The 26,771-nt window shown below is 43.7% G+C and overlaps 1 protein-coding gene across 4 annotated transcripts in view; it reads right to left on the reverse strand.

Annotated features, from left to right (window-relative positions):
* dok4 (docking protein 4) overlaps positions 1–26,771 on the reverse strand; it is a 35,327-nt gene that overhangs the window by 2,665 nt on the left and 5,891 nt on the right. For 2 of the 4 annotated variants that reach the window (XM_028956976.1, XM_028956975.1), the window contains exons 2-6: positions 13,473–13,746; positions 2,789–2,896; positions 2,041–2,155; positions 1,820–1,939; positions 469–658 (exon numbers count right to left, since the gene is read on the reverse strand). In XM_028956976.1, coding sequence (XP_028812809.1) covers positions 469–658; positions 1,820–1,939; positions 2,041–2,155; positions 2,789–2,896; positions 13,473–13,538 — 599 coding nt within the window. In that variant the 5' untranslated portion in view covers positions 13,539–13,746. Of the gene's footprint in view, positions 1–468; positions 659–1,819; positions 1,940–2,040; positions 2,156–2,788; positions 2,897–13,472; positions 13,747–15,173; positions 15,301–22,951; positions 23,047–26,771 lie in introns of those variants that run through there. The other 2 variants (XM_028956977.1, XM_028956978.1) reach the window with 2 other exon arrangements.

Genomic DNA, 26,771 nt, shown 5'->3' on the forward strand with positions numbered 1-26,771 from the left:
TTATTTTTATCAGTGCTCAGGAGAAGATAAGACAGCCTCACCCATGATTGATTTTTCTCTTATCTATTCAATCAAGCTCTGTATGAAATCTTCGGACTGGTATGGAGTGAAAGTGAGGTGAAAGTCAATGTGTCCTCGGGTGGCCTAGTGGGTAGCACCTCAGTTGTACCTTGACTCCACCACTTGGACACATCTGCCTCTTAAGATCTCTATCCATAGATATCTCCAGTTCCCTATCAGTCTGAGTAAGAGTAAAGGAAGTGGACCTCGACATTGGTCAAATTTCCAGAAATTTTTCTTAGTCAGTATCTTGTCTGAGGATGTGGATCTAAAGGGACATCCAACATTGAACTCTGTTTGTGGCTAATCTTCACTTGCCCTTTTGAAATGTCTCTGTGTCGTCTCTCATTTCCAGTGATAACAGCACTTAATTCTTCACCTTCCACCACTACCAACTTGCTTACTCACCTGCCAGCTTCAAAAGTAAAGCGAGTGGCATCTCTGCCATAGCGCCGGAGGGAGCAGAGGGGCCAGGTGACCAGTTTGGTGCGGGGGTTGTGGATGTCCCACAGGTAGATGTTTTCATGCGTGATCTGCATCATGCACTCCCCGTAGATGTCCAGGTTTGGGCAGGGCAGTAGGAATACGTTAAAACGCTCTGTTACAGGACAGAAAGAAAAGCAAGTGATGCTCAGCTTTTAAAATCAAATAGAGTTGTCATGATCCGGTCCGAAAGGGGTTACAGTTTCATTGTTGTCCTGTGTAATGTTCCCTAATCGTTGTCACCTGTGTCAATTGTATAAAGCTGCCCTGTTCGTTTCTGTTCGCTGTCAGGTCTTTGAAGTTATGTTCCATGTTCACCAGTGTCTCGGATGTCTCCCCTGTCTTGTGCTTCACCTATTAAACCCCGGTTTCGTGATATCAGTGATTGCGTCCTTCCTTCCTCGTCTCCTCTCTGTCCTCCTCTCCATTCACCTGCCTCGTCATGCCAGCATGGTTGTGACAATAGTCACTTTATAAGGTACCCCCCAAATATAATAAAAAAAAAAACACTATACAGTTCATTTATAAATGGCCAGAACAGAGTTGATCTGGGCTGCTGGTGTTGTGTGTATAAGACAAATTTCACTTCCGGGTACAGAGTGTTCCAGCACCAAAAAATATCCACCCTCCAGCTGCCCTGTGGTTGGAAACTCACCACTGATGAAGGGTCTACATGATGCTGCACAAGGCAACAGCTGGGCTAGAGCCTCTAACTCTTAACCAAAACTAGGTGCACCTACACAGTAGCAGTCTCATATACAGTGGCTCTTTCACTATTGATTGGATTTTACACAATTTTGCTTGGAATCTGGCAATCCCAGCATTTCAAAAGATATTTACAGCTTTATTAATGGCCCACTGTCCCAGTGCTCTATGAAATATGTATCTGAGTGATATTGAAATAGTGACAGTAAAGTGAAGTGACACATGGTGCACACAACAAAATGTGTCCTCAGCTTTTAACCCATCACCCTTGGTGAGCAGTGGGCAGCCATAACAGGCGGTACTTTGTTTAGTGGCACCTCAATGGCACTTTGACAGTTCGGGGATTCGAACCGGCAACCTTCCTATTATGGGTCTGTTTCCTTACCAACTAGGCCAGCATAGCTTGTGAAAAGAATGGGAAATAGGAGTGCACAAAGTACACAAATAGACATAGATATTTGATTCACAAAATGAATCAGTAAATGGTCTCTGTAAAACCGAAAGGTGGCCCTTTTGCCCTCTGGCTCATGAAGCCCATTTCCACTGGCTGTCTGACTGACTGAGAACTCACCTGTGTGTTCACACTGAACTCCAGCAGCCAGCAGGTCAGGCTCCCCCAGACTGATGTCATTCAGACGTGTCCCAAGACACTCGATTGACAGGGTCTTAAACCACTCCTCAGCCTCCAGCTCTGATGTGTGGGGTGAAAAAAAAGATAGAACAGAAACTGTTGAGTCTGTGCTGATACACATTTTGTGGATAAGTTATGTGCAGTGGTATGGTACAACGTACCCGAATCACAGGTGAAGGTGCGTGAGGTGTCGTCAGTGAAAACGATTGCTACAGCCTGCCGCTTTGTATCCCGCGGGAGCCTCGTCACATTCTTCACGTTACTTATTTCTGTCACCTAAGGGTACAAATGTCAAAGGTCACATGTGCACAAAAGAAAATAAAGTGTCTTCCTTTCATGTCTGTGAAGGCTGGTGCTGATTTTTGCTGAATTTGTGCCAAAAATACAAAAATAACACAGTAATAGTTTATATCAGCGATAGCGCAAAGGATGGATGGGAAAAAGGAAAGGGACCAGGACGTGGTGAAAAAATCCTTTTTACTTTAAAAATACATTTTTTTGGTAATTAGACTGGGAATTAGGGATGGGCGGTGTTATTAAAACATCTCTATATTGTAAAATGTTTTAGAACAATGCTTTTGGCGGCCAGCCTGGCCTGTCCACATGATGGATATGATCTCATTCAACGTATTACACTCTGAAGGCAGCTGCCCTTTAGTCTTGGCCCTCTAAGGTACCTGTCCCTTTAGGCAGAGTCAGCTGAGTCTCTCTCTCTCTCTCTCTCTCTCTCTCTCTCTCTTGCTCACTCGCATTCTCACACACACTCAGAACTAATTTTCACTTGACAAAAATAAACACACATGTTAATAATACTCATTTACTTGAACCCACGCTCGATCATAATATTTATGACTGGAATGTGAATGAGTGAATGTATTATACCCCTCTGTTAGGGTGTGTGTGGGCTACCTTGGGGCAAGCTCTAATGTAGGCAGATTTCTCATCTGGGTATTTCTCTAGCCGGCGCGGTCCTTTACTGGAGGACTTCTTAAACACAAGCCAGCAGCGCCGATAGATCTGCAATAGAGGAATGTTTTATGTGCACACAAACATACATACAGCTCTGGAAACATTTAAGGGAATGCAGCAACATTTTACAGGAATTAACTAATAAAAAAAATAGAATAGTGTTACTATAACATGAAATAAATGAGTTTAAATTCCCTTTTAAACCATTTAACAATTTAAGAGCTTGAACAGTCAAAACTAAATAGGAAGGTCAAGACCACAACAGTATGATAATGGATGGAAATACAAAGGGTGTTTTTGACAGGACGTGTAAACACATTTTTAGACATAAACGGCTTCTAAATACAGCCACTACATTAATTGTGACAATAGAGACACTTAAATTCTATGTAAAGAATGAAAAAATACACAATGAAAGCAGCGAGAAAAAAACTGTCTGTGCGTGTCTGTGTGTGAGAGAGAAAGAGAGAGAGAGAGAGAAGGACATAAAGAAAGAGAAGCACTCATCCTAGTGCCATCACATCCAAATATTGCATACAAGACAATTTTATTATGAATAAGATATTGAGTTAAGAGGCAGACAGGGACACACAAGCCATCTTGGCAGAATAATGAGAGACCTGTCAGCGAAACATGAGAGAATGAACACACACACACACACACACACATGCACACACACACACACACACACACACACACACACACACATTTTTCATCTGCATGCATAGACATAGCCATACAGGCACACTTACACGAAAACACAAAGAGAGCACAACTGAAGCACCGCCTCCCCTCTATCTGCTTTATTTATGCCTCTTATGTCCTTCAAAGACACAACACCCCCCCTCTCCAGTTGCCACGGTAACCTCAACCTGAGATGACACCTGCCTCATCCAGCCGGCCGTGCCCCGGGCCATGCAGAGACGCTCCTGTTTTTGTGTTATGCCTCAGATCCTCCTGTGCTACTAACACACTGTTATTAGACTACTGCTTTAATAATTGCTTAACAATAACAAGTAACATTCTGAACATTTATGTGTGTGTGTGTGTGTGTGTGTGTGTGTGTACATATGTGTGTCTTTTAGTGAACAAACTAGAGTCCAACAGTTCATTACAATTCACTTCAATGAAACAGAAAGGGGCTGGTCGCAATTAAATATGCTCTCACAGCGATAAACAACATGCAGTAATGACAAGCAAAAGTGCAATTATGACAAACACATAGCAAAGCAGCAAACAATGCAACATTTTAATTAACACAATTTTTTAAGACTCAGGTGCTCAAACTGCATAGCAGAAATGAGCATTTCAGCACAAATGAGCATCTATACATGAACTGTATATAAATTAATGCCTGCATCAGTAGTTAATGCAGCAAGAGACTGATGGAATGCAGAAATCCCAAAGCAGAGAAAGTAAGTGTGTTTGGTGGCTGTGATGCAACATTTACATTTATGGCATTTGGCAGACGACCTTATCGAGCGCCTTACAGTATGTAGTTACCGGCACAGTCCCCTTGAGACCCTCAGGGTTAAGTGTCTTGCTCAGGGACACAATGGTAGCTACTAGGCTACTACCACCCTTGTACAACAAGGAGACCAGCAGTAGTAAAGTCATATGTTGGTACTGTAATGAAGGTGAGTGTTGTAACTGCATGCACACATGCACACCCGCACAGAACCTATTGATGTGAGGCAGACCCCATGGGTCTGAAAAACCAGACTCAGATTAAACATATTGATTCCTTTACAATCCTCACTGTCTCCTTTCTCTAAGAGCAATTATACATTTCATTTTCTCAAGACACCCCCTCGCGCACCCCCCCCCCCCTTCTCTCTCTCTCTCTGCAGAGCAAGCACCTCATGGTTTGTCTCCCTGTCCTCCCCCCTGTCCCTCACAGTGATGAAGGGCTGTCTGATGTCGGTTCATTGCTGTTCTAAATTGGTGTTGTGTACAGGCCTCGCTCCTGTGCACCCTCAAGGTCTGTCTTAAAGCACAGCCTAATGACCACATTGTACCAACTGCTGTATAATCACAAACACACACGATAATGCTTCATAACACTGTAATAATAATGAAAATAATGACAAGAAATCCATTTGGTTTGGGTACCAGGGAACCTGGAATAGCTAAAAGCCAATTATTTACCTTGGCAGCATCATGTGTGAGAACAATGTTCATGTAATGTTCATGTAGTGCAAACATGGCCAACAGGAGAGGTTTTGATTATACTGGCCTATATTCACTCTTCGCGAAAATGACAAAGTCAGGTCACCTGCGCAAAGCCAAGCCTACTTGTAGAACGAGGTATTAGTTTCCACGGATCCTTAAAAAGTCTTAAAACCGACTTTCCAAATTAAGGCCTGAAATACCATGACTACATGACTAGTTATCCATAAATCCAGAGTTTAAAGGTCTTAAAAACACTGAAAAATACTCAACAAATCAAATGAAACAAGCCTTCATTAATCCACCGGTCACTGTGCGCTGCACACTTTCAGATTTCCGAAGCGCAGCGTACACACAGTACCCCATATTGACAGAAAAAACACAGAATTGTTGACATTTTGTTAGATTTATTAACAAAAAAACTGAAATATCATATGGTCCTAAGTCTTCAGAACCTTTGCTGTGACACTCATATATTTAACGGTGCTGTCCATTTCTTCTGATCGTCCTTGAGATCCTTGAGACATTTGGAATGACCAGAACCCTTACTAGAGCTGGCCGTCTGGCCACACTAAGCTATTGGGTGGAGAAGAGCCTTGGTGAGAGAAGTAAAAAAGAACCCCAAGATCACTGTGGCTGAGCTCCAGAGATTCAGTCGGGAGATGGGAGAAAGTTGTAGAAAGTCAACCATCACTGCAGCCCTCCATCAGTCTGGGCTTTATGGCAGAGTGGCCTGACAGAAGCCTCTCCTGTCCAATACAGTCCCAAAAGTGAAGCATGGCGGTGGCAGCATCATGCTGTGGGCTGTTTTCCAGCTGCAGGGACAGGACGACTGGTTGCAATCAAGGGAAAAATGAATGCGGCCAATTACAAAAACCTTCTCCAGGGTGTTCAGGGCCTAAGACTGGGCCAAAGGTTTACCTTCCAACAAGACAATGACCCTGAGCACACAGCTACATTAATGAAGGAGTGGCTTCACAACAACTTGGTGACTGTCCTTGATTGGACCAGCCAGAGCCCTGACTGAGAATCTCTGAAGAGACCTAAAAATGGCATTTACCATCCAACCTGCCAGAACTGGAGAGGATCTGCAAGGAGGAATGGCAGAGGATCCCAAAAAGACTCATGACTCTATTAGATCAAAAGGGTGCTTCTACTATATACTGACTAAATATTCTGTGTTAATATGGGGTGCTGTGTGTACATTAATGAGAAAAAAAATGAACTTAACATGGTTTTAGCAAATGGCTGCAATATAACAAAGACTGAAAAATGTAGGGGGAACTGAATACTTTCCGTAGCCACTGTAACAGCTGAAATCATTAATATTTATGATCTGTCTTGGAACGTTATAATGAATGAGTAAATGAGAAGTAGATTCAAATTACAGACCAGGTTTGTCATCACCAGAATTAGAGTACATCCCAAGGCAAAAACAAGTCACCCTGAAAGGGTCTTCATCACTGAGGTGATATGAATGGAAAGGCAGAAGAATGTTGATGTGAAAGACGACAGGACTACAGAAGCATCATGGGAAACAAAACTAATTTAGTTAATGATGTCTGTGAACAAAATAATGAATATATTACTGTCGGATAGTGAATTTATGCAAAACGGCTGACAGGTTTGAGAAGTTGACATGCTGCAGTGCCCCTCCCCAAGGCTTTCCTTGGTTTTCAGTGGCATTTGAACAAAGGCAGTGGCGCACTGCTGATGTCTGAGAATGCGCGACACATACAGCAAAACACACGCAAATACGCTCCACCCTCTAGACACCCTCGTGACGTGGTCGCTCATTGTGCGGAGGCCTTGTGCCTGCCCTTCCCAGCATCACTCATTACACTGCCACACTGGGGACGCAAGCCTACCAGCAGGTAACAGACCTCAGCTGTCACATCTTAAAGGACCCCATTGTCCTCCTCTGACCCTGAGGCCCAAGATCCAATCCATTTCAGAACGGAGCCTCTGAGGACAAGCCCATGTCTGCAGACTATTGTCCCAGAGCGGCGAGGTGTTTTTTTGTGTGCGTCAAGGTTGAAAAAGCATCTTCTCCAGCCATTTAACCTTTACTGGGAGCGGCTCTCCACTCGGTTACACAGGGGTGTGGGAGATGGGAGTAATGTCGTCCCAATGGCGCTGACCCTGCAATCTCCTTGTCCTTCATTAAAAACAAAGAATGGGCCTTTATTTAAGGAGAGACACGCTCCTCCACTCAACCCTCTGCATCTCTGATGCAGCAAAAGCAGCAGGGCAGCTGATACAGCATGACACAGCCAGACTCGAGGCATTGGACCTGCTCAAAAAGAGAGAAGGCATTTCAGCGCCACTGGTGACTCCAGGACCCCAGAGATAGAAAAAAATAATCACTTTTCCTCTGCAGCTCGCCTGCTCCTGGTGGGAGTGCAGATGCGAACCCGAGTGAGGGGCCCTTAACGTTCACCACAGGTAAATTCGTGCATCCCTTCTTTGCATTCCTCTCCTTCCCGCAAGACTTGCAAGAAGCAAAGAAACAGACAACAAGAATCATAAGAGAAAAAGCGCAAACCAACAGGCCTTTTGAAATTCAAAAACGTTTTTCAAGCCCTATTCTACTCAGACAGTCGGTAATGTGAGAAAAAAATGACAGATAAGGAGAAGGAACACACAAAAGGGAATAGTTCTGTTTATTTCTTAACAACCAAAATCCTCATCTAAACATTTTTTAAGAGACGCAACAAAAAAAAAAAAGACCAGTGACATCACTGACATTTATTTTTCTAGTGGGGTAGTAGTCATCTCCCATGAACCCTTGGATGCAAATAATTTTGAACACATTTTGAACTATTTGACCTGTCATACACATTCAAATGGCACAAACTCTATCAAAGACACAGACAGGTTCCACGGAACATGTCCCTTTTTTCCCAGAACAAAAAACTGGTGCTAGTGCTGCAAAATTGGCCAAACTAACACCAAATCAATGCTGGTCTAGAATGAATAAACTGTTCTGTCACAAGAAATGAGTGTAAATAAAGCTAAATAATTAAAATTGCTAATTTATATGTTGAAGAAATATACATGGTTTGTGACATGGTCGCAGTGTTGTCACCCAGCTCTTGGTAGGTGGAAACCAGCGGGAATACTCACCTCACTAGTTCCCAACTGCTGAGAGGAGAGTTATGGATATGTCAATTAATGAAAGGGTTCAAAGAGTTGCATTAAAACGTCTAAGAATCATTACACCACATTCTATTCTTTTAGAAACATTGTTGGACCACCATTAGATGCTGAAATAGCCACCCACTGGGACTGTTTCCCTCTTGGGGTTAAGAAGAGAGTCTTCCAGATGTCTTTCGGTCAAACATCTTTCTGTAGAGGTGGGGTTTGTTGCAGTAATACAGTATTGATTAACTCCTTATCTAGTATGTGTGAACATGCCTCAGTATTGCAGAGATAACCATCCTTAAACATACGTTTTATGTCATTGTGCCAAACACACACGCACACAGAAACACAAGCTGGGATGTGATGTCCTTGTATTATGTCTGTCCTCAGTATGCATTCAGGAGCCCCTCTATCGCCTCCATTAATATCCACAGTTACACTAATCCTGCTGTCACGGTAAGGCCGACTCCAGGCTCATGGCTCCTAGATTAGCAGGCAAAATGACACCTAGGTTCAAGCAGCGGTGATTGCTAGTATAAACACACACACACACACAAGTACTGCAAGTACACACCAGCACACAAGTAATGTGTGCTTGTGCCCTGCAAACATGTCTGCAGGGGGGAAAGACGAAGCCAGGAGCGAATTGAAAACGGAAGAGGAAAGAAAGATATTTGATACTTAGATTCTAGTTTTTCAGTTATAAATTCACTTTTTCTGTGCCACCTCCCCTCGAGGCAGGGCTGAACTCTGTTTGGCATGGCTAATCTGGGAATAAGACCATTTTAGACGGCTACTCGGTTATCCCCAGCACTCTGAGTTTCGCCACAAGCCATCCCTGAACTAAACCACAAAGCTATCATTTGATTTCCTTGGCGCAAATGAGGATAAACATGACATTAGCCACATCCCGCTTCAGCTGCAGGAAGCACATTTTCAAGGATAAACAGATACAAATACTTTCTGAGTTACCACAAGGTTTTGGTCGCCATATCACAACGCTGACGGTCAGATGTCACCGGACAACGCTAAGCTGTTTAAAATCTGTCTGAAATTGAGGAACCTCCTCTGCCATGGTCCTGGAATGGTCTAATTGCGGCACCCCAACATTTCCAACTCACCACGGCCTCCCCAAAGCAGTGTTTAGCTGTGCCGGTGAGAGGGGTGTCAAAGGAGCAATTAAATGCACTCCATCGTGACGCCGTGGCCAGCAATACCACGGTCTGCAGACAGGAGCCGAATGCTAAGCAGCCGCTGATTAGCCTGATTGGGGTTCCTGGTTGAAGGGAACTGGGGGAGCGAGGGGCAGAGGGTGGGGGGAGATAGAGAGGTATACTCAGTTAATTAGCTTCCCTGGAGGAAGATGAGGGCGTTGGATGAGAGGGGGAGAAAACCGAGTTGGAAAGAGACAGAGATAGAGGTAAAAGGAGGGCAGGGGGATGAAAAACAAGGAATTGTAGTGGAAGGTGAGAGATGAGGAGAGAGGATCCGTGTGACCCACGGTCAGACGGGCCAGAGCAGTGTGATGGAACGGGCTTGATGGTCTGCACCGAGGCAGGAGGAGGAACTCAGCTGTTCACCAACAAGAACCCGGAGGCGCTACAGCCTGGAACAGGGAGCAGGTGACAGGAACACTGACGATGAGGTGCTGAGCCAAAGGGCAGCATGCCAATGTGTGTGTGCGTGTGTGTGTGAGGGTTATTGTTCATGCATATTAAAAACCTGGGGCTGGCGGGTACTGTCCCAGCAGTGACCGACAAGCGCAATAAATGAAAGTGAAAGAATGTGATTGCTTTTTGTCATTGTGATACACAGCAAGCACAGCACATGGTGCACACAACAAAATTGGTCTTCTGCACTTATTAACCCATCACCTTGTGAACAGTGGGCAGCCATAAAAAGGCACCCAGGGATCTCAGTGGCACCTTACTGTTCGGGATTTGTACCCGCAACCTTCCAGTTTCAAGTCTGCTTCCTTACCTGCAAGGGTTACATTTCGGAAAACAAATTTACACTTTAACCAATCACCAAAATGAGTTTATGAAAGTGAAAACAAATTGGATCTTAAGTCAGCAGATGGAAACCCAGACAATTGTAAAAACACAGCCAGACACAATTTCCAGGTCTCAAAAAGAGGACATGTGGAGAGAAGAGGACGTATGGTCACCCTAAGTACTGTATTACACTTGCCACAGGAAACACAAAAGCAGGCCAAAATGATGGCAAAAATGATCACACACTGTTTGATTGATAGTCATACACTTTATACACTTCCGGTCTATAGTACCTACCCTTTCTGTTTTGAATCGCTGCTTGTACATTTGTTTAATCTGTGCTTGTGTGCAGGGGGCAAGACAACTAAAGAAAATAATCCATTACTCATTTTTTAGAATTATTCCTTTAATGAGATTCCACATTGAAAAAGTAATTTCCCCTTCTCATCCGTACAATACAGAAATGACACCCAATAGCCCTTTCAGCACATTACAAAGATCAGCTGACCACCTGTTTTTGAAAACTTTTGCTGTCAAAACTCTGACCAATCAAGGGTTGCACTCCACTTGACCTCTGGAGGTATGCTGGGATATCTGGATCAAATTCAACAGTGACATAGCTTTTCAGTCCTGTGAGTAGTGAGGTTCCTCTATGGACCAGACATCTCTTTACAGAACACTGAGATATGGCGAATTGGGATCCCACTATGTGTTCATCAAACCATTCCAGAAGCATTTTTACAGCGTGGCAGGGCTCATTAACTAGCTGAAAGAGTGCACTGCCATTATGGAGTAGCGTTTCGTGAAAGGTCAGCAACAATGTTTAGGTATGTGGTATGTATCAAAGTAATTTCCACATATTTGCAGGACCCAATGTCCTGGCAGAATATTGCTGAACAGAGCAAATCACCTCAGCTAGTTTGCCATTATCCCATAGTGCATCCTGGTGCAACGGACATGCACCCGGCCATCGATCCCCATTTGATATGTAATTCATCAGAACAGGCCATCTTCTCATATTGCTCAGAGGTGAAGTTCTGATGCTCACATTTCCATGTATCAGCATTTCGACTTAGAATCTAAAACATCCCATACACTTCCAGGACCCACTTGACCATTCAGTGGTCAAAACATTGCATTACAGGAAGAATCAGAACCTTCACTTTGAACAAAGGTAAAATATGAAGGTAATATTAGGCTTATTTCTGAACTCCAGAAAAATTTAGGTTTGATCATCTTGATTTTTTGGGTAATGGTTGTACGGTGATTATGACAGATGAAGATGAACAGTTACAAAGTTACAAAGTCTGTGAGTGTAACACGGATTAAAAATACCACGGAACTGTGTGTCAGACAGCAGATGGTAAAGACCGGATCATCCTGCACAGACCTCATACTGCCGCGACACCCAACTGCGAACACGATCTGTAACAAAACCCACAGACACGTACAAAAACCAAACGCTCGAACTCCAGCCACGATCAAAACCTGCCGTGTGCTAATAGGCTGAGTAGCATGTCGACATCTTAAACGACATCGGGAACACTTCTAATCTGGCCTGGAGTCAGGCCTCGGTTCTCGGGGAGCGTGTATGCTGCTCTCCTCTGAACCTGTAGGCTGTGTGGTTGAAGTGGGGCAGAAATGTTAATGCTTTCCCATTTCCCGGCCAGCGTTCCTTGTCCAGAGTGGGGGGGTTGGGTGATGTAAACAGTGTTAGCCATGCATAAACGGGGATTTATGACAGTGTCTCACACGCATTAAGGAAAACGTTTTAATGAACGGTGAGAAACGATCATGGAAGAAATTGCAAAGGAAATGAGAGGCATGAACAAATAATCAAATAATGAAAGAGAAAGAGAAAGGCTGATAAAGAAAAATTAAAGAACAATAGTGTAAACTCTTGGAGTGTAAAACTCTCTTAGGTAATGTGGCCATTCTTCTTCCTAGGGAGCCCCCATGTCACAAACCCCCTGCTACCACGGCAACCACAGTCCTGCTGACTGTGTAATTCTGCCATCGGACTAATACATAGGGAGGAGTGGGCTGGAGGGGTGGGGGGGTCACCCTCTACCCTTCTGGTAACATGCAATGATTACAGTGGCGGGAAAGCACCACAAAATAACAAAATTAAAGACAGTAACAGTCAGATAGCCCCTTTTTGTAAAGCTACAATTTGTATTTTTATTATTAACAGACACAAGGTAAGTACAAGCTAAAATAAAAAAAAAAAAAAACACTCACTGACCTCATATTTAACCAGAACGCTCCAAAATCTATTTCGCTGTTTACCAAAGTCATAACTGCTCTCGAGCGTACTTGTTGCTATGGGAACTGATATGTTCCTCCTCGTTCAACTGAGACTAAATGCAAAAGGAAGAATCCTTTAGTCTGGGACGTCTCAAGCCTGAAAACATGAGCACTAAAAGCTCCCATCTGAGAAACTATGAGCCAGACAGCTCAACAGCCCTCATGTCCCGGAACTAACAAAGTAAGAAAAATCATACAAATACCAAAAAAATAGTTTGTTTTTCAGACCTCCCTATGATGAAAATATGTTTTCATGTCTTCAGTTTTAGTAACTACTTCAAATAACGAAAACAAGTACGCACAGAACATCAGATATATATTTCTCAAATTTTCTTTAATGCTCACATACCTTTAAACATGGGCTAAATTGTTAAACAAAAAGTTCTACTCTGATTTGCGTAATAAATTATTAATTATCACATTAATATGAGTCATCCTTCTAATTCTGTTCATAAGGTTCTGCGTCATGCTATTAGTCATAAAAAAATCCAACTAGGGTTTCTCCATGAAGATTAATACGTGCAATATGCCACTGATGGTCTGGTAATAGCAAACTTATGAATGATTCAGTACATTTTTCAGTCTAAGACGACTGGAGCATTCCATGCTTCTAGTGAAGCTGCAAACCCTTATCATCATCATAGGCATCCCCATCGCTATATCCACCGTGCCTTTCACCAGCAGAAAGAAAGGCATTATGACAGCTACCATCCATCCACGTATCCATCTACTACTTCCCCTCATTCATTTCAGCACTGCAGGGAAACTATCTTTCGGAGCAGAGGAAGAACAGATCCCAGGTCATCAGAGTGTGAACAGTGTGATTTATGTTTTTGGTGTACAGGAGGAAACCTACACGAACATACTGAAGACACGGAAACTCAATGCAACACTTCCACAACTGCATTAATGATTTAAGTCCTTGTAGGAAACATCTGCTTTTCAGCTACAAATCTTAATTGTCTTTGAAAGGACATAATGTTTCTACATAAAAAATGCGCTTGACTCACCCCCAGTTTCCTGCTCCGCATGCGAACGTAGCCCTGCTTCACTATGTCATTGAAGTTGGAGGCCATCTCTGAGGGAGCCAGGAGCAGGCAGAGCTGATGGCATTTACCATCCAGTCCTTGACATCCAAGCGTCCCCTCCCTCTGTCTCTATGTCCCACCGTCTCCTGATGCTTTTCAACCCTGCAGCGTCTTCTCCAGTCAGCCTTTGCCGGTTGTCCCCCTTGTTCTCACTCCTTCTCCATCACTGTCATCCCGTCATCCCGTCTTCACAATCCTTGGAAGAGAGCAGGGAGGGAAAAGAGATGAAGTCTTAACAATTTCAGGACAGATTGGAAGTACCCAGCACAGGTGTGAAGCATTTTTGTGCATAAGTCACCAGTTTGTGGGACACTCTCAATCTCAGCAGGACATTACTTCAGCTGCCAGCATGTGTTTTTAGGGTTACTGGAAATGGGACTAAATATTGCTCAAGTGCCAGGTTCCAATGGAAAACTGAGGTTGATGTAAAGGAATGAGACGTTCATATTATAAAACTATGAATTCATCCACAGCACTGACTGAAGTGAAATATTTAACTGAATTCTAACGTATAATTATACCCCCAGGGTCCATGTTTTTTTCCTTCAAGCTCTTTTCATTGAATGGATAATTCATCATGTCACACATTGCGCGAATAAACCAGACAGCCCATCATTGACTCTGTGGCTGAATATCTCTTCAAACAGCTTTATATCTAACCATATTCTGAAAACACAGCCATTAAGTGCTGTAACATTACGCATTCTTTTCAAAAGAGGATAATTAGGGGCCACCATTGGCAATTTGATCTGATCTGCTTCCAGAACGCTTCCTTTCCTTCTGATGCCCTCAACTGTGTGCAGGTTGATTAAAAAACAGGTCAAAGATGGCTAGTGCTATAGTCACTAAATTGCCCCCTCTAGACTTAAGAAACCAGTGTTTAATGGGACTAGGTTACGTTTTCATCCAAGATCTTTCTGGAAACTAAATGTATATGATGTGGAAATTCTTTTGACTAAAAGGGCCACTGTTTTAACTCCACTGAAGGTAAACTGGAATGGCATCAATACTAAAACTGCTTAGTGGGTCTGTGGGCGTACTGCTGTGAATTGTGGCTCAGTGTTGAGTGAACTGGGGGCTCGCGACCCAGGCACAGCCACCTGGGACACATCGCGGTACACTTCCCAGAAGGCAGCAAATCTGTCTGACTACAGTGGAACACAGGCATTAAACTTTAACAAGGACCTCATTAACCAGGACAGAGTCAGGCTAATCGTTCACAGTGCTGGAGGTTTTGTACACAAAAGGTTGAGAAGACACACATACACTCACTTCCAGACTTCAAGTAAATAGGTTGTAAAAAATAGTTGAGAAACTCCCTTGGAGTTTTGAGGAAGGGTGGATTGAAGAAAAGGATAAAAGTATAAATACCGGAGACCCCCCCCAACTTGCTTCTAATTCAGTATTAAATATTCAAGGCACAACCTTGAAGCAATTTTTCAATCGATGAACAATTACAAGCATATTACATAGCATGCAACTGTTTCACCTTAACTACAGATTTCTGAAATAAGCCGAAAAGACTGCTGACACCACAGACGGAATGATGTATTGTGGGATGTGATGCAAAGAAGCCCTTGAACGGAGGGCAGAAAATGGTGCAAAAAAAAAAAAAAAACAGACCACGGATCGTTGATAGATGATCTGAGTCAATTCAGCTCATCCCACCAGGCCGCCTCAGCCAAGGTCACGTCTGGCCAGCCTAAAACACTACACAGCAATATGAGGCACCCCCTCCCCACCTGCCACACCCCTGCACAGACCAATTCAGCACATATATGATGTATACATACAATCTGTTCCTGTAATATGACCAAAAAGAAAGTGTATCACTGTGGCCTACGCAACTGGGATACTGCTCGAACAATCAATTACACCTCAGGCTGAGAGAGCGGACAAGCAAGAGAGAAAAAAGTGACAGGGGTGGGGGATCAATGGACTTTCTGGACACACAATAGGGTGACAGGCTGTGAAATGTGCTTCACAAAAGGACATATGATTGATTATAATCCAGTAGTCCCTCTGTCCCTAATTCACCATGATTCAATAATGATTTGCATGTGCTGATCTACTGGTTCTTTTTAAAAGGTCGATAGTCATCAACGCCTTTTCTCTCATGTGTACCGACGGTGGCCGGTGTTATTACAATTAACCACGCCACACTGTAGCCAGCGTCTGGTGTTTCTCCAGCCTTTGATGAGAAGAATCGGCCCAAAAAAAAGAGACGTGGAAAACAGACACTCGGCAGCAGAGCAGCTGTTTAAATGGCTGCCGCTGCCACGGTGTCTTCTTCAGTCTCCTTCATCAAGGGCGGGAAACATCAGAGCCTTGTGGGATGCAGGTGTGAGGGGATGCTAATAGGGACTTAATGAATTCAGACGCCAGAGAATCCCCCCCCAAAACCAGACACACACACACCGCCTCCCTCATGCACAACCTCCCCTGTGATCGGACGACAAAACGGCGTGTTTAAAAAAGGAAGGGGGCGACACATGGGTGGAGCAGAGACTGAAGGAGAACAAGCCAGGAACACCTGTTTGCATTGTGTGGAGCTGCCACTGCAGGGAGCTGGGAGCCGCCAGCAGACAGGGACGTCTGGGTGCGCAGGCAGGATAATGACAGCCTTGGCGGTGGAGACGCCGCAGACTGTCGCCATGTCTGCTCCCGACGACTGGTCAAACCACGCAAACCATTGATTAAACCCCAAGAGCGACATCATTTACAGCGTGCTAATGCATAGTGATCCAACGCTATGCTTTGGTGGCGTTCTGCTCGCCGAAACCCCTAATTACACCTGAAAGCAATGCGGCTTGTCAATCTGAGCAAGCTTTACAGTCTCACTACAGATGCATCTGTGGGCACTATTTTGTACAGTGCTAGGCACTAAGCATGGAGCGCGGGTAAATAAGGTGTCCCCAGGATTTACATAAATGAATAGATTTTAACGGTGTTTGCGCATGTGACGTATTGACGTTTGCGCATGTGACGTATTCTATGAACCAGAAGACCCGGGTTCAAATCCCGCTTACTACCATTGTGTCCCTGAGCAAGACACTTAACCCTAAGTTGCTCCTGGGGGGGACTGTCCCTTTAACTACTGATTGTAAATCGCCCTGAATTAGGGCGTCTGATAAATGCTGTAAATGTAAATGTAATGTAGAATGTATAGTGGCAAAGCAGAAAATGTGAATAGCAACACTGCAAATCAACTGGGATACTGGTTAAAGCTTTCATACAACACATGACGTGATTTCTGTACACATAACCAACGTAATTCAATTTATACTGACAGACAAGTGGGCTTGAGAGTGAAGGTGTCTGCTAAGATGGGGCAGCACTCAAGATCACACAAATAAAGCACTTTAGTCAAGATTCTAATGCTGCCTATGCAGAGTGCTGCCCTCAGACTGCTATGCAGCAATAGTGTCACAATTCAAGAGGACTCAAGGACAGATGATTAAAATCTAAACGATACAGAAATGTCACGCTGGTTTGACATGGTGAGGCAGTAGATCTGGAACGATGGCTGGACATGGCGAGGAAGAACGACGCATACATGCAACGTCACGGGACAGGGGTTTAATACACGATCACACGACAGGGGAAACATCACCAAACAAGGACCCGACGGCGAACAGACACAAACAGGGCAGCTTTATACAAAACACCAGACCAACATGAAACTCCGAATCCCAGATGCGGAGTAGCCCCCTGCCGGACCAGATCTTTACTTTATATTATGGTGTAATACCAGGATGTGCTGCTCAAAAATGTGAAAGCTTGTAGTTTGGTTTTAACATAGCAGATTATGACATAGACAGAAATATGTACTGATGGGAAGGAATCTACTGGCTAAATAACCGCCCGGAGTAAAATGAGGGCATGCTACAGTAATCTTATGATGGAAGACGCGAGATCTGTAGGCAGTTGACTCTACAGCTTCTCATCCACATAAAGGGTCTCCCACTGTTCCGAGGATGTTTTCTAATTTATAGTATTTTTCACTCCACTAACATAATGGCACCACTTGTTGTGGCAATAAAAATCCCACCGTGCACAACAGAGGGACTCAAGATTATGGCGAGGAACAGCGGTCTCCTGCACATTGGCGGCGGTCAGAAAATACATCAGACGGCACATCGCTTTCTCCTTCCTCCCGCTCTATTCCACACACTGTATTGTTCCCACTCGATGTCCTATTAGAGGAAGACAAATCGAGATGCATGATACCCCTGTGGCTGCAACTGACCTCCGACCCCTGCCTGCTTGTACACTGCAGGAGGAGGAGCACCTGTCTATTGAGCGGAGGAAGCAGAGGATGTGAATCTGACAGATGTCCTAGGTACATCATCCAAAGTACCGCCTCCCAGAGCCATCTGTCCAATAGAATCCCCTCAGTTCTACTGTAAACCAATCAAAGATGCGCAAGCAGGCAGGTTTAACAGTAACAAATCTATTGTTATTTCAAAACATAATACTCATTAAAATGTAAGAAACTTTGCTTTTGTTCATTTACATAATATAATATTACTGTGATTTTTCCACAGAAGGACTGATTTATATTCCTTATTTCTATTCCAGTTGATACAATATGAGGACACAAGGCTTCACCTGTATAAAGGCTATATACACAAAACTAGCAGGGAGGCAACAATAGCATAGAAAGCTGTGAAAGTGAAATCTGTATTCCTCATGAACTGAGCTGCGCTCTGGCAGGTGAATCAGATATGATATGAATTATACATGACCTTATGGCAGGTGAGCCATCTTCCTTATAAACTCAGGCTGACTCCGGCATGGGGGAGATGTTATAAAAATTAGACAAGCTCTCAGCAGCTGAGTTTCACCAGGTAGACACGGAGGGGGGCGAATGCAATGATCACTTGCTACACTGCTCTCTAGACGGAGCTGGAAAAAAGAGGGGGGGGGGGTGGATATGTGAAGAAGAGAGAAAGGAAGAGACAGACCTGGGGTTGATTGTCACTTTTAGGTCAATTTCATGAGCCACTTCACTTGGATTCCTTGTGAGCGGTTAGTGGGGTGAAAATAAAAGCGCTTTGGAGCCATCGATCAGAAGTGTGGAGAACTGCTCAAACAGTGATTTGTGTGTGTGTGTGTGTGTGTGTGTGTAAAGATTGGTCTCATAAAATTAGATGAAAAATGCCTCTTTTCTTAATACACATGACTGCCATGGTTTTGCTTTTATGATCCCCTCATCCACCGGTCTCGGATCCTCATCTGACAACAATTTCCCAGGAGAGGTGGGATGGCTGATGGGCACCAAAACCCCCCACAGACACCTCCCCGAGGCAGACAGCTGACTGGCACAACCAGGCAACAAGCAGCTCGCATGCAAGATGTTAACAAAGGTGTGAGCCAAGCGGGAGAATAGAATGCAGACGAACAGTCCTCTGGAGTGAGGCATCATAGAAATGCGAGGAGAAACGTGGGGAGGAAGAGAAGGGAAGACGAGAAAGAGATCGCTCATTATCAATTCATGCCTCTTCCACCCACAAGTAATTCCAAGGGAAAAGGCAACACACATTGCAGGTCTTCATCAGCTCTGCTGAACCTCTCTCATCCTCCTCTTCGCTTCCCTGCCCTCATTGGTCGCATTTTTCTCTGTTTCTACTTCTTGCCTTATCAGAAGGGGTATATGCATGTTGTGGGGACCTGAAAGAGAGGGCCTGAATGAATTTCAGAGGAAAAGCTAAATAAATTGAAATTGGTCTTCACATACAGTACATAGCCAGCAGAGAAAGCCCTCGGGTTACTATACCAATTAACTAAGTAATACACGCTATTTCATTTGAATGACTTTTTTATTATAAAGTACCATGTACATGTACAATGAACTCGTGCACTGTATCATTCCCTGCTCAATGTGAGCATTACAAACACACCCGATTCAAAAAGACTAAAGCGGTCCATTTGTGCTGACACTGGGGTCATATGATGACCCCTGGCACAAAAGGGTCATTGGATCAGAGTACGCAGATGTGGCACTAATTAAGTTCAGCCAATTGGAGGTCATTAGTTCTATTGGCTCGCGTGTCAATTCCCGGATAGAAATAATTGACCGAGAATCAGTTGGTGACCGCCTGTTGTGACTCCAGTGCCGGCCTTGCGGGATGGAGGTCACGCATGATTCAGTGGCTGAGCCCAGATAAATTATTTAAAAAATGAGATCGATGAATGCACAGGCTTTCAGTAACTCTGATTTTATGCACTGGTATGGCGGGGGAAGGGGTGCAGCGTTTCCAGTCATGTCCCTTCTGAGCCATTCATCAAGTCTAACGTTAATAGAAAATAATCAAGTGCTGTACACGTTTGCTGGATAAATTGAGGCAGAAAGTGTAAGATTTGAAAGGCTGATGTAAAAGCCCCCCTGCCTTTTCTTGCTTGTGTTGTATACTAGCCCACATAGATTTCTTTATCATGCCAACTGCATATGAACTGGATAGAGATAGCAGAACCACATATTGTTCAAAGATGAACAACAAAAGGGAAAAACACGTAATTCAGATACAAACAGTTACCTAGAGAACAAAAGAGAGGTGGAAAAAAAACAGTACTCCTTTCTTTCGTTAATAGTGTCATTTACTTTGTCCAGTTGGTCAAGGGCGTTTCACGGTGCGTCCCTTGAATGCACTTCTCTCTCTGGGTTCACTTTCCTTTTTGTTTCCACTGTCAGCACAGAGAGAATTACCTGGATTCAGAGACCTGACCTGCCAGAGAGACGGAGGGAGGGAAGACGGGAGAGAGAGAGGGTGGGGGGGGGGGGGGGGGGGGGGGGGGGGTAAATCCAGAAGAGACAACAAAAGAAGAACGATTCGCTGGCCTCAGCTGTGTCATCTCCACAAAGACACAGAGATTACGTGTGAGTGTGTGTAGGGTGGTGAGGGAGCGCGAGTGAAAGAATGAATGTGTGTGTGTGTGTATGTGAGTCTGATGGTGCGCTGATTGTCCTTGTATGAGTCTGAGAGGCAGTATGATATGCTGTGCGTGTGTGTATAAACTGTAATGGAGTACACTATATCTTTAGCCTTCTGCCCCTTAGACTCAATTTCATACTGAATTAAGATGTTTTGTTGTTGTCCTGCCGCCTTGGAGGACATATGAGGACACGACCCGTCCTCTCACCATCCCTCACAATGCCAATATTATACCCAACACAATCCCCGCTCGTAATCCAAACACAATATCCAATTACTGCCGACAACCGTCTGCCTTGAAATCACACGCTGAGTTACCCCTCCTCATAAAAAGGGGCTATGAAGAAGAGAAGGAGTTCTGAAAATGAAGGGAAGATTCTGTTCCTTCTTCAGCTTTTTGTCTGGGCCACCAATGAGCCATATGGATTTTAATACAATTCGGCCTTCAAGCAGACACTCTGGGAATTAGATCTCTGGGCTGCAGGAGCTCAGCGGCTCCCACTTGAGGTTAAAGAGCACTTTTAATTAATAGACGCCGCTTGGGGGCGGGGGGCTGGGGGGAAGTTGGACCAATACGGCAACAGAGGGAGAAGGAGGGGCGGTCAGCGTGACGCTGACATCAAACTGTCCAGAAGAAAATTCCATTAACAGTGCTGGAGAACCACCGAGGTAGACAGAAATGCTTACATCCGACTGCATGTCCTTCCCAAGACTTTCCAAAGAACCGGGGGAGATGAAAAAAGAGAACAGAAGGAGTCACATAACCAATGAGCAACAAAATGGCGCTAATGAAGGACACTTCACTTTCTGCTTCTCTCCTATTGTAGCATAAAGTGCATCTGGCTGCAAGCTTCTATTTCAAGCTTCTGGCCACAGTCCTATAATAGGAGCATGAAATGAAGTAAGGAACACACACATGCTAAAAGAGGAATAACACTGACGGTGCAAAGATCATTTGTCTTCTGGAAATGGATTTTTTTAGCTGTTAAAACGCTAAGAATCCAAGTTAAACCCACACAGTCTATCATTGACAGGTAAGGACACACCTCTAGGTTCTACCTGGTATTATGAGGGTAGAAAGAAGAACTAGCAAATAAAGTGCTTAAATAACTTGGAAGTTGTCTGGTTACGTACCTGTAGGAACGAGTGCAGCCTTACACACAAACAAGCCCCTTCCCAAACCAGTTCTCGGGAATCTGGTAGACGAGACACTCTGTCTGCACACTTCTATCTGACTAAGATAACACGAACACAGCAAAGAACACAAGGACACGCACACACACACACACACACACACACACACACACACACACTACGACCCATATGAAGCTCTGATGGACCCGCCATTCTGACGGCATGAGCTTCAGATGAGTACAGATAAACCCTCAAAAAATTACACACACACACACACACACTTATACAAAATCCTTCCCAAACCAGGCTTCCAGGCTACAATAATAGGAACAGAGTCACAATTTACAGCATGCAATTAAAGAAAAATCAACAATTAAGTTGATTAAATGACCAAATAAATAATGAAATAACTCAATCAATCCATCTATAACACACAGTTCATTCACAGCATCAGCACTTTGACTGGGTTCATTTGGTCTACTGAGCAGATACCTGCACAGCGAGATTGCAGATCACAATATTGCTTCAGAAGCTCAGATACTTACAAATTCTTATAGGTTTCAGCTGCACAGGCAGTTTTTAAAGGCAAACGCAAATTAAAAGATCATTGACCTGTTATGTTTATTAATCATTTTTAAAAATTCATCTTTAAGATGCACTTGAATGTAACAACAGTGTGAGACATTGCTATTGGCCCAGACCAAGGTCCGAGTCCTGTCCTCGTCCACTCATATGCAACAGTTTGCCGTGGCAGATGGAACGGTTTACCAAGAGGGGCATCTATTTTAGGAGTGTTTGCTCACTGTGAGGTAAAGGGAACAGAGCTTAGCTACACCTGCGCAAAAGGAAATGAAGTGTTTGCCGACAGATCCGAACACACACTCTTCCAACTGTGTTTCAATCAACTCCGGGTCTCTCTGTTGTTGACTTACAGCATATTATGCATTTATTCCATTGTTAGCATACGCACGTGTATTGCAAGCTCATGCGTTGACTTTTCTAACTGAGGGAGAGAAAACTTGTCGTTTTCAATGTTCCTGTCTCACTCACACACACGGTTCAGGAAAGCCTGAGTTGTGAGATCCAGGCTCCCAGAGGAAGTCAGTCATCGCAGCCACCCTCTCCCAGTCCTCCACCTTCCCGTCTCTCCTTCCCGCCCTCGCTCTCTCCATTCAGCTCAATTAATACCATCTGCCAACACGGGGAACAGAAAACAGAGCAGCCCACGGACCTGAGGAGGACTGGCGCCTCTGGTGTGTGTGTGTATGTGTGTGTGTGTGTACATGTCTGTCTCATCGTGTATTGCGCTTGAATTAATAAAATTTCACACACCCATCTTCACCCCTGTGGCCCTGTCTTGATCTAACACAGTCCAGAGCCCAGACCGGGTCCGCCAGAAATCTGCTGCCCGTCTCCCTGGTTTTTCCCGCCTCGGGATGGCCCTACTGAACTCCTCTTTCAAACACACACACACACACACACACACACACTTGAACCACTTACACATTTCTTCATGCACAAAGAATAACATCTGGTGGAAAAACATGTGTTTTAACATGGAGAGAAAAACATGCAGGAGTCAGCCGTTAGTTTTAACATGATTGAGTAAAACCCTGCATTTTTTTGCCTGCAGATATTTGAGTCTCTAAATCATTGTTATTATTAGATATTTTTTCAATACTGCTACACTCGGTGGAATTCTAACAAAGTGGTAGGCAGGCCTCAACTCCCGAGATCTCCATAACAACACTACTTTGAACGAACATCAAAGACCTACTGCTGCCAGCCAGGAAGATGCAGAGACAGACTGTGTGTGTGTGTGTGTGTGTATGGAGGTAGTCTCTGTAAATGCACAGTGCAATTAATAAAAATATAATCAATGTAACAGAGGACATCCAGCCCAAAAAAGGCACACAGTGGTACGTTACGATACAGAAAAAGTGGGACATGTTGCCCTACGGACATGTTCCCACTGAGTTTTACATTTCAAGGTTGAAGACAAGGATGGACGATATGCCCTAAAAATTATAGCACAATATTTTTAGATATGCTGTTCACAGCATTCTAAAACTCATAAAATAACTCTTAATTATACAAGATTACAAATATATAAAAATTCTAATTGATTATTGACACAAGATCTAATATAAAACTCCTGACAGTCTTGTGATATGTTCAGACTGCATGAATCTGTATGAGTGCTGGCATGATCTATTAAGGCAGCTAAATTAGTCCCTTTAATTCCATCCCTGTCATGTGCCTTCATATACTGAGAATGAACACTACATGCAGTATAACATCATAAAACAAGATAAAAAGCAACGTGGTATTCTATGCATCAACATGCTTGCAATACTGTGACAATTAAATATCGTGATCAGTTTTCAGCAAACTTGATAGAATGCTTAACTTCAAACTCAAATTAAGATAAGATCAGAACTTCTTCAAATGGTGTCCAAATCCTAAAGAATAATATATCTTATAAGATGAATTATGTTTGGGAAGACTAGCACAATCTTTAATTATATATACTTTGACTACACTGTTCCCGCTTATAGAGGTAAAGAGGATTCAGCTGCTCCAACAGGAAGCAGAGATTATTTCACCTAAAGAAGAGCAGGACAACAGCGTGCTGCCGTGATGGATCCAGATTTTGTGTCTAGACGGCATGTTGCCCCTCTGTCTGGCTTCTGATAAAACATTGTGATACAACGGTATCCTGGCCACTCCTGCAGACACAGAATTGCTGAATGCATACAATATACATGCATACTGGTGCATATCGAAAGAAGGAAGAAGCGGAAGAAAGTATGCATCTGCACAGTTGACGATTGTGTATGACGAGGATAAAAAGTGTGTGTGTGTGTGTGTGTGTGTGTGTGTGTGTGTGTGTGTGTGTGTGTGTGTGTGTGTGTGTGTGTGTGCGTGCGCGCGCGGGCATGTGTGCGTGCGTGATAGAGCAAAGTACAGGAAATGTAATGAGGGCAGATTATGATCCAAATAGTAGATCTAATCAGCAGACACATGCCTCAACACATTCACAATGCTAAATCGACACACACACACACACACACACACACACACAAACAGGCCTTGGATGATTCAGGTGAAAAAATGTCTAAAATACAAATGCAAATAAAATACAAACTAACTGTGGGTTAAATGCATCTGGATCTACAGCACAGCTGAGAAGCATCACATATTTAACTTGATCAGATTCCTTCTATTAAAGATTTAATGTCTAACATAGACATTACTCATTAGAGTATGTGAGAGAGACCAAAAAAAAGCCTGTAAAAGAAACATAAGTTAGAAGACGAACCAGGTAGTAAATCCCCAATGAGCGACGGGAGCATGAATTGAGATCATATGACTCCAGCCTCTCTGTTCATCTGCCAGAGCAGAGAAAAGAGGGACAGAGGGAGAGTGAGAGGTAACAAGAGGGAGCGATGGAGACGGACAGACAAGAGACAATGCATATTTCACACAGATCCAAATCCCTGGAATTGGTGCCACACAAAAGAGGCGTTTGGCTACGGAAGGCAAAACAATTGGCTGTCATCTCTGTCTGGCTCCTGTGGAGACAAGGAAGCTCGTCTGGAGGCCGTCTATGTCTCGCTATTTCCCCCCCCCCCCTCTTCCTAGCTGTGGTTAACCAGCTCATCTATAACTCACGTTGCGACGCTGACCGGGCCTAAACGGTCTTGACAGTGGATGGAGGGAGGGGGTGAAAGAGACCCCAGCAGTCCTATGTGCCCTGGCCAGTGCTGGAAAGCAGGGACGCTGGAACAGGGGGACAGACTGCACTGAAAACAGAGCTGTCACTTGTTCAAGATGTTCTGGGAATGTCCTGTCAGTTAGGTAATTAGCTAATCAAAGAAAGAAACTGACTGAGATTATATTTTACAAACCATTTAATTTTACACAGGAAGTGTAAAAGTGACTAATTTTATTGAGAAAATAAATATTTTCTATTAAACGAAATGTAAAAAGGAGTTAAAAAAATATAAAGGAGGAGATCTTAATGACAAAATTTAGAACAATTAAGAAAAAAATGGCTAAAATGCATTAATTATATAATCTCAGGCAGAACTCAATTGAATGTATTTTCTTGTATCATGACTAAATGTATTTTTCTAGTATAACACATTGAGGACCTGAAACGAGAAAATGTGTGCTTTTAAAATAAGGCCCACACACCCAGACCTGCACCCACATTAGCAGAAAAAACATGATCCCTGCAGCCAGACACGGCTGACAGGATGTAAAGAGACAGAGACTGTCGGCAGACAGTGATTTAGCAAAGTGGGCTGTGGGTGATGTCAGGAGACTCGTTATGTCAGCATTCTCCAGCTATCAGCTCTGAAGTGTCTCTCCGACTGCAGACAAGAGTGACAAGTCGGGCTATATTTCAGTCCTGTTCATGCTAAATCGATATCTGCAGAGAAAGAAACTGGGAGAAAAGGCATATGTAAATAAAGTTAAACATTTAAAAAAAAAAAAAAAGACCATTATAGCCGTGGAGGACTGGTGTCTGTGAACGGCACGTGACCCCAGAAGCTAATACCTCAGTAAGTCACACAGAATTTCATTCTCACCCCGCACTGTCAGACGTGTCACCGGCGCTAACCGGCGCGCTAAAAGCCCAACCGTTAGCCTAGCACGGCTGACCTTTCAGTGACCTCGCAAGCTCAGGAGAGGTGGGCTGCAGATTACGCAAACTGCGTCTGAGGCCAACACTGTACTTCCAAACAGCCTTGCACGCCCGGCACTCCTGACCGCTTTCTACGTGCCGCCACGTCGAAGTCACGGGCCACAGCGTTTCACGACAGGCCGGCCGCAATACATACAAACTGCACACAAAAACAGATGCTGCGATATTTCCTCTGGTGACACAGCACTGACAGACGCAACAGTAACAGAAAAATAAGCAAAGTTCGGCTAACAAATTACATCTACTTTGTGATAAATTTGTACAATTCTCTAATGTACATTATTTAAAAGTGTGTTCTCAAACAATGAAGCCGTATATGTGCTGTTGTCCCACACAGAAAAACACAACAAAACCATATCAAATATATATATTTAAAAATGTTTTAAATAATAGATAAAGCATTAAAATGGGTCATATTGAACTATAAATATCCATAAG

Source organism: Denticeps clupeoides, chromosome 16 (genome assembly GCF_900700375.1).
Source record: "Denticeps clupeoides chromosome 16, fDenClu1.1, whole genome shotgun sequence".
In the NCBI taxonomy this organism is placed as follows: domain Eukaryota; kingdom Metazoa; phylum Chordata; class Actinopteri; order Clupeiformes; family Denticipitidae; genus Denticeps; species Denticeps clupeoides.